The following is a 7,983-nucleotide window of genomic DNA, read 5'->3' on the forward strand; positions in this document are numbered from 1 at the left end:
GGTGAGTCCGACTATATCTAGCCGAACCTCTCACCTCGCGCACTAGCTCAGGCTCCTTTCCCTTCAGAGAGGTGACATTCCACGCCCCAAGAGCCAGTTTCTGTAGCCGAGGATCAGACCGCCAAGGTCCCCGCCTTCGGCCACCACCCAACTCACACTGCACCCAACCTCCTTGGCCCCTCCCATAGGTGGTGAGCCCATGGGGAGGAGGACCCACGTTACCTCTTCGGGCTGTGCCCGGCCGAGCCCCATGGGTGCAGGCCCGGCCACCAGGAGCTCGCCATCGAGCCCCACCTCCAGGCCTGGCTCCAGAGGGGGGCCCCGGTGACCCGCGTCCGGGCAAGGGAAAACGTCGTCCAAAGTTTTTGCTCTTCATTGGAGGTTTGTTGAACCGCTCTTTGTCTCATCCCTCACCTAGGACCAGTTTGCCTTGGGTGGCCCTACCAGGGGCATAAAGCCCCGGACAACATAGCTCCTAGGATCATTGGGACACGCAAACCCCTCCACCACGATAAGGTGACGATGCAAGGAGGAGTTTTAACAAAGTACAAATTCAATAATAAACATGTGGGTTCTGGCCAGGTTATCATTTTTATAGAGCAAGCTGTGGAATTAAATATATACTGTACATTACAAAACATTTGTTCTTTTAATTGACTGTTCTTCTATTCTATCTTATGACCTACTAGCTGTCCCCCGTGGTGGCTCCGCCCTTATAGTAGTGAAACAGGACAAACTTCCATCCATTCCTTATCCAACCCGCTATATCCTAACTACAGGGTCACGGGGGTCAGCTGGAGCCAATCCCTGCCAACACAGGGCATAAGGCAGGAAAGAAACCCTGGGCAGGGCACCAGCCCACCACAGGGCACACACACACCCACACACCAAGTACACACTAGGGACAATTTAGAATCACCAATGCACCTAACCTGCATGTCTTTGGACTGTGGGAGGAAACCGGAGTACAAGGAGGAAACCCACACAGACTAGGGGAGAACATGCAAACTCCACACAGGGAGGACCTGGGAAGCGAACCCTGCGAGGCAGCAGCACTACCCACTGTGCCACTGTGCTGCCCAGGACAAACTTTAAAAAATCAATTAAAAAAAAAATTTAATTCTGGCCAAGTGGAAGGTAGGTATGCTCCAATGTCAAATGTCAGCACTGTATCTGATTGTGTTCAGCTCTGATGGGAAAGCAAGCATTTGGCTGTGATACCTCTGGCAATCAGCAGCTACCCTGTGAAATACATGTAGCTCTGATCTTTATCTTCTCAAAAATACCAAACGTTACTCCTTAACAATCTGTAGATAATAATGTCTGTTATCGTTAGCTAAGCGGAGGCAAAGTACGTTCCAACACATGGCGAGAGGTAGACCAATTCGAACAGAGGCTGGTGCATAAATGAGGAAGGCCCACCTCCCCAATTCCTCTGCCCTCAGCCTCTCTCTCTCAGCTGGAATGTTTAAGCAAACTATAGGAAAAAACCTGATCTAGATCTGTTAATTAGTTCTCTCATAAAAAGCAGACAGACAGACGCTGGATTATATATATAGATGGGTAGAAACTGTCCCTGAATCTACTGGTATGAGTGCTGATAGCCCTGTACCATTTGCTAGAAGGAGGAATGAGGAAAGTGCCACTGAAGGATGGCTGAAGTCTTCAGTAATCCAGTTTGCCTTTCTAAGTGTTGTATATGTCATGAAGAGATGGCAGCTGGGTGCAAGTAATGTTGTGTTCCACCTTCACCACTCACCACATTTAACAGATGGAAAAACGCCAGCTTTCCTCGTATGCCTAAGGGAGTGGAAGTTCTGGTGAGCCTTTTTGACAATAGGTGAAATGTGTTGCAGCCACTGCATTTTTTCATTCATAGGCTACAGGTCAGGTGTGTTTTTTATTGCTGTAGGTATGAGTTGGATGCAGTTCTTCAAAAAGAGACTTGTGTAAGTTTCTAACTAGAGGTCAATGGCAGCTTTGTTGGAGCTATAGGTCTTCATGACTAAGAATGGTCTTTGTATACATATGACAATATTATAAACAAATCACAGATCTGGTACCTTTTTGCAAAGGTAGCAGCAAAAAGCCTTTGTAAGATTGTGTTTCCAAGTGGTAAAAAATGATTTGGTGAGATGAGACCAGATGTTATATTATTTGGGACAGGGAATCATATCAAGACATTTGTAGAAGGAAAGGTGCAAAGTTTCTTGAAGAAAATCTGCAACTCTCAGCCAGATTGTTGGATATGGGAATATGATTGACTTTTCAACATGACCCTAAAGCACCCAAAGCACACCACCACAGTAAACATATAGTTGGTGAAGGACAGGAAGGTAAATTTCTTTGGCATAGTTAGAACCCACAACCTAAACTTCACTGAATCTTTGGAATGACTTGAAGAGGACACCACAGTTTGATTCATCTTGAACAATTTTATAGAGACATGGCTAGATATACCTTCCTCTACTTGTGCAAAGTTGGTAGAGATGTATCCAAATAGATTCCGAGCTGTTATTCAAGCACTGAACGTTCAAAAAAGTAATAACGCAAGGGAGGAATGCTGTTATTCAAATCTTATTCTACTTTTTTATTTATTTTTATTTTTTTCTGAATTGTTTTATAAACTCAGATGCTGCACAGTATAACTAGTAAGGAAATCTGGAAAAATTGGAAGTTATTTGTTTAACTGTTAGGAGTTAGAGTAAGAAAAATAAACATTTTAATAGAGCTAGTGACTTTTTATGGTTGCTATATATGTATATTCTGAAAATAATTTTTCTGTAGGCAATCAATAAATAGATTAATCTACAGTACGTAGATTTCTAAAGACAGGTCCTTCAAATGTGGTGATGGAAAAAGTGTGAGTGCCATCATGGACACCAGAAAGAGAAACCAAAAAGAAAAGTGTTTCCTAATGGATAAGCAAAAATCTATATATATTATATATATAAAAGGATATGGGTTGTCTGTTTACCACAAAAAAAAAACAGTGCACATATGGCCCTTCAAGCTTGATATTGTTCTCAATCAACAACTTGTACCATGACACATACAACAGGTTCCATTCATTGGATGTGAGGTCAACGGTGTCCTTGAATTCTGACAGGAAATGCTCAGGCACGTATACCACTACCAGAAAAGCACAGTGGCATGCAACATGCAACACAGCTTATCTATCTATCTATCTATCTATCTATCTATCTATCTATCTATCTATCTATCTATCTATCTATCTATCTATCTATCTATGTAATACGAACATAGCTTGTACCACATGTCTGACACAAAAACAGAGCAACATTACAGAAACCTTAGCAGAGCAACATGGAGTGCAGTGCCTCATGAGTTGTGCATGAGCCAACTACTCCGATATTCAAAGAAATTGGGTAATGACTACTGACCTGCTTTGTACAACAAAGTGAGACACTGCCAAGCCAAATCAAAGTCTTGGATACCATTATATCATGAAAAAGGTTGCTCCATCCTTATCACCGTGTACCTTAGTTTCTCTTTCTCGTGATGGTCATACTGCCAGCCACTTGCTGTTAAGCCTAATTATTCCCACCCCCATATAAATGTTGCTTTTACATCAATGTTTGTTAAATGAACAGTACTTGGGAAAGTTGGACCGCCTATGTGCTGATAATAGAGCACTCTTTTTTTAAGGTTAAAGCAAAACACTCTGTTACCAAATTAGAATGCTGTTGCTTGCTCTGTATAAACCACCACACATAATATATAACATATAATATATAATATAATTATAATAATATATAATATACACATAATATATACTTTGTACATGAAGTGCAAAAAGAAACTGTCTAAAACAAATACTCAGCATCAACAACTCCTTATCTTTTGAATCCATGAGAGCTTCTGCTCATAGTCACCCAGGACATGGTGCTTAAATGTGAAGAATGCATAATCAAGTTATCGTTATATTAGTAGGCTACACCCCTACATATAACTTCCACAGGAATTGCAACAGAGACTATTTGGAACACATATGTAATATCAACAGCTCCTTCACTTTTCATCCATGTGAGTCGCTATTGCTACTCCCCCAGGACATCGTGCCTACGTGTTCAGAATTCATAATGAGGTTCATCATTATATTGGAGGACTACATCTCTTTCAATTACCTTTTATTTGAGGACCTAAGATCAGTGTGTTTCACTAGAAGTTACCATAAGAGTGCAATATGAAACAATTACAGCAGGAACGCTTAACTTCCTTGATTTAAATGATGTAACCAATGGGCCTTTATTACTTAGCTAGTTACTCACGCTTACACAGTGGACTAATTTAAAGAAAATTAGATGTCATTATTAAAAGTTTAAAAAGGTAGCAGAATAAAGAGGAGATCAACCAAACAGGCAGTGTGGTGAAATGACAAAGACACTAGCCTTTTAACCCATCATGGTGGAGGTAAGGCCTTACCTCTCCCTCTCTGTGGAACCTTTGTGAGTTACTTAATCTGCCCATGCCCAGACTGTAAAACACTTACAGTATATGTTATGTAAAGTGCTTTGGGACTTGTAATAACTATTGAAAGAGTCTACACAAAATAAAGTTTTGTTATTTGAAAAGCTAAAATAACTGAAGAGCATTTAACATTTCAAAAGGAAAAATTGAGGACGGCACGGTGGCGCAGTGGTAGCGCTGCTGCCTCGCAGTTAGTAGATCCGGGTTTGCTTCCCGGGTCCTCCCTGCGTGGAGTTTGCATGTTCTCCCCGTGTCTGCGTGGGTTTCCTCCGGGCGCTCCGGTTTCCTCCCACAATCCAAAGACATGCAGGTTAGGTGGATTGGCGATTCTAAATTGGCCCTAGTGTGTGTGGGTGGGTTTGTGTGTGTCCTGCGGTGGGTTGGCACCTTGCCCTGGATTGGTTCCTGCCTTGTGCCCTGTGTTGGCTGGGATTGGCTCCGGCAGACCCCCGTGACCCTGTGTTCGGATTCAGCGGGTTAGAAAATGGATGGATGGAAAAGGAAAAATTGAGTTTAAAGGCTGATTTATACTTCTCCAACGAGCCTACAGCATATCAGTGGCATAGCCTGACACCCATCTCCTCAAAAATGTGACTATACGTTCACACTAACCGTACGAAGACCCCTTGTACTCTGATTGGCCAAATCAGTAACTGTATATTTCCTGAAAAGCATTTTCATTTGTTTACCGATTTGGAAGTCAATGAATGTATGAAAAAGTGAAGAAATGTAAGGGAGAAATATGTTCACCTATTGAAGAAAATGTGTAGCTAAAGGAATAGTAATCCTGGAGGACAAAAACTACCTGCATTTTAACAGACCATTCACTTTTCTTGCATACTGCAAACACTGCCAACTAACATTCAGGCATGTGCCTGTGGTGCAGCATGACACAGAAGTATGAATTCCTTTCAATGACATTGCCAACGCACATAGCTTCAGCATAGGCTCGACACAGAAGTATAAATCAGCCTTTAGAACTAAATGACAGGAAAAAGCTTAAAGCTGGTGCAAGGCATCCCAAGCATTCCTAGAGCAAAGTATCAAGACTGAGACCGAAATTTATTGTAAATTAAATTATGTTATATTGTACATCAAATATTATTAATCTACTAAATGCTCCTGTTTTGGCAGTATCAGGCAGCATCTGGTCGTGAATGGCACACCCCAGCACTCCTAAATGATCATTTCAGAGCCATCAGTTAATCTAATATGGGCATCTTTACAAATGTGAGAGGAAATAGCAGAGCTGCACTGACATACTGTATTGCAAACAGAATGTGCAAACTCCATATACGTACATGGTCAGCAAAGTGGAAATTTGTCCAGTGTTATTGAGGCTGTCTGTCATAACCAAAGCAGAAGCATGGAATACTAATAGTACTCTATCTATCCATCTTTGCAGGCTTAATCTAGTTTAACATTGTGGGTTTATGTTCTGTTTATATTTTTATGTATCATTCTCCAAAAAGTATCAGCAAATACAATAGGATGTTCTGGTAGTAAAGAAAAGGAAAACTAAAAATCCAGTGTGGTGCAAGTTTGAAAGAAAATGACCATTATGATCAATATACATCACCAAATAGGAAATTATGGCCGATCTGGGCATCCAGATCTTTGAGAAATTCAGGTATATACATTTTCAGACAAAACCCTGTTGAAGATAAAGTAGCATCATGCAACATTTTCTCATTGAAAAGTTATCCAGATGTGAACATTATAAGAGAAAATGTGTTTTATTGACTCATTAAAAACAGTCTCCACCTGTTACTTAATGTGAAAGAATAATTTTCCTGCAGTTGATATCTTTTAATTCTGACTGAGAACAATTTTCTTTACAATTGACATTTATCTGTTTCTCATACCTTTATATAATATAAATACTTTTGTGTTTTTCCTTCTTAGCCAATCTTAGATTCCAAGCTGAAGATCCAGGATACATGCGGTATACATAACCTTCACGGCATGCCAGGAATTCTCGGAGCAATAGTGGGAGCTATCACAGCATCCATGGCCACTCATGACATCTATGGAGATGGGTAGGGGAATAAAATCAAAATAAATTAAATGCAATTTAAAAAGCTAGTATTCCCAAACATCATTCTTTAGATACATAGAACAGCAGTTTAAACAATAAATTATTGTAGGCCAGTTTTTTTGATGTGGAGTGACATGAAAGAGATATATTTTGTTGAAAAAATGTATATTTTTACAGTTTTGGGTCACAAATGTGATGAAAGCACAAAATCATTATCTCAGTAGAGCAAAATCTGTGGACGTGAACAATAGGTTTCACTTTGCAATGCTAATAACTCTACCAAGTTTAATTCAGACTAAGTTAATCATTTTTCAGTTATCATGTCCACAGAATCATACATGCAGGCAGGCAAATCTCCAAAAGTGTTCCAGAATGCATAAAACATGGAAGTGTATTGAATAATTCAAGTCTAGATTTCGACCCCATCACATTATATATCCTATGCTCTATACATATTTAGACCCTGCTGTTTTGTCATGGTAGGTCTTAGGATGACCCTATTCCCCTTTTATGCTGTTTATTATGTAGACTTTAACAGAATTCCCTAAATTCCAAAACCTCACCACACTGTCAGGACTGACTGCTGTTATACTTGCTTCTTTCTTTTACATCTGTAACTATAGGCAATTAGACGGAGTTCCAGAAAAAGGCATTAAGTTATATTTTTATTATGCATTATTCAGACAGATAGTACCATAAACTAAAGCAAACTAATGTGTGAATGTGATAATGTGCTCGCATATTATTCAGCAAATTACAAACAGTTGTATACAGCAGGAGCCCAACTGTCTATGTAGGTAAGCACTATACTTGTAACGTAAGTCATCATAAAAGGTGCAATGTGAAATAAAAGATTAATGTATAATGCATTGAGCTGTCAAAATGTGTGAACCTAGTTTAGTGGGCTAATGAGATAAGTATATTTTATTAGTGTTAGTGCCACAGAGGTGTCATTACATTTTTCATTCAGATATTTAGTGTAATGAAATTGCATGAACTTTGCTGAATCTTTTTACAACAATGTGTTATTAGCCAATTACCTATGCAAACAGCAACTACTGTGCTTTTAAATGTTTTTGTCTATCATGTTTTGCCTTTGTTATGCTGTATGATTTGGCCTTTCATTAAGACTTTCTCCCTTTCATAAAGAGAGTCTTAGTCCAAAGTTGATTTATGTTACTAAAATAAATGATAATCTAATAAATAAAACAATGAATATCTCTTGTGGCATAGAGGCTAATAATCTGGACTATAAAACCAGTGCTGATTTAACTGTGCAGCCCTGAATGATTCACTTCACCTTTCACCCATCACTGTTCCAATGACCCCAATATGGTGTAATTAGGATATGTGCTCCTGACCTCTCTTCATTTATTTCTGTTGCTTCTACTGTTTTTCCACTCAGTTTCATTTTTTCTTCTATTTTCATAATCAGCAAAAGTGTAAAGGTTGGG

General features: G+C 39.6%; 1 protein-coding gene across 1 annotated transcript in view; it reads left to right on the top strand.

The window, feature by feature from the left end:
- rhbg (Rh family B glycoprotein) overlaps positions 1 to 7,983 on the top strand; it is a 94,628-nt gene that overhangs the window by 46,788 nt on the left and 39,857 nt on the right. The window contains exon 7 of the mRNA XM_039751055.1: positions 6,397 to 6,530. Within this exon, the coding sequence (XP_039606989.1) occupies positions 6,397 to 6,530 (134 nt within the window). The remainder of the gene's footprint in view (positions 1 to 6,396; positions 6,531 to 7,983) is intronic.

The sequence above is a fragment of the Polypterus senegalus genome, chromosome 1, assembly GCF_016835505.1.
Source record: "Polypterus senegalus isolate Bchr_013 chromosome 1, ASM1683550v1, whole genome shotgun sequence".
NCBI classification, from domain to species: domain Eukaryota; kingdom Metazoa; phylum Chordata; class Cladistia; order Polypteriformes; family Polypteridae; genus Polypterus; species Polypterus senegalus.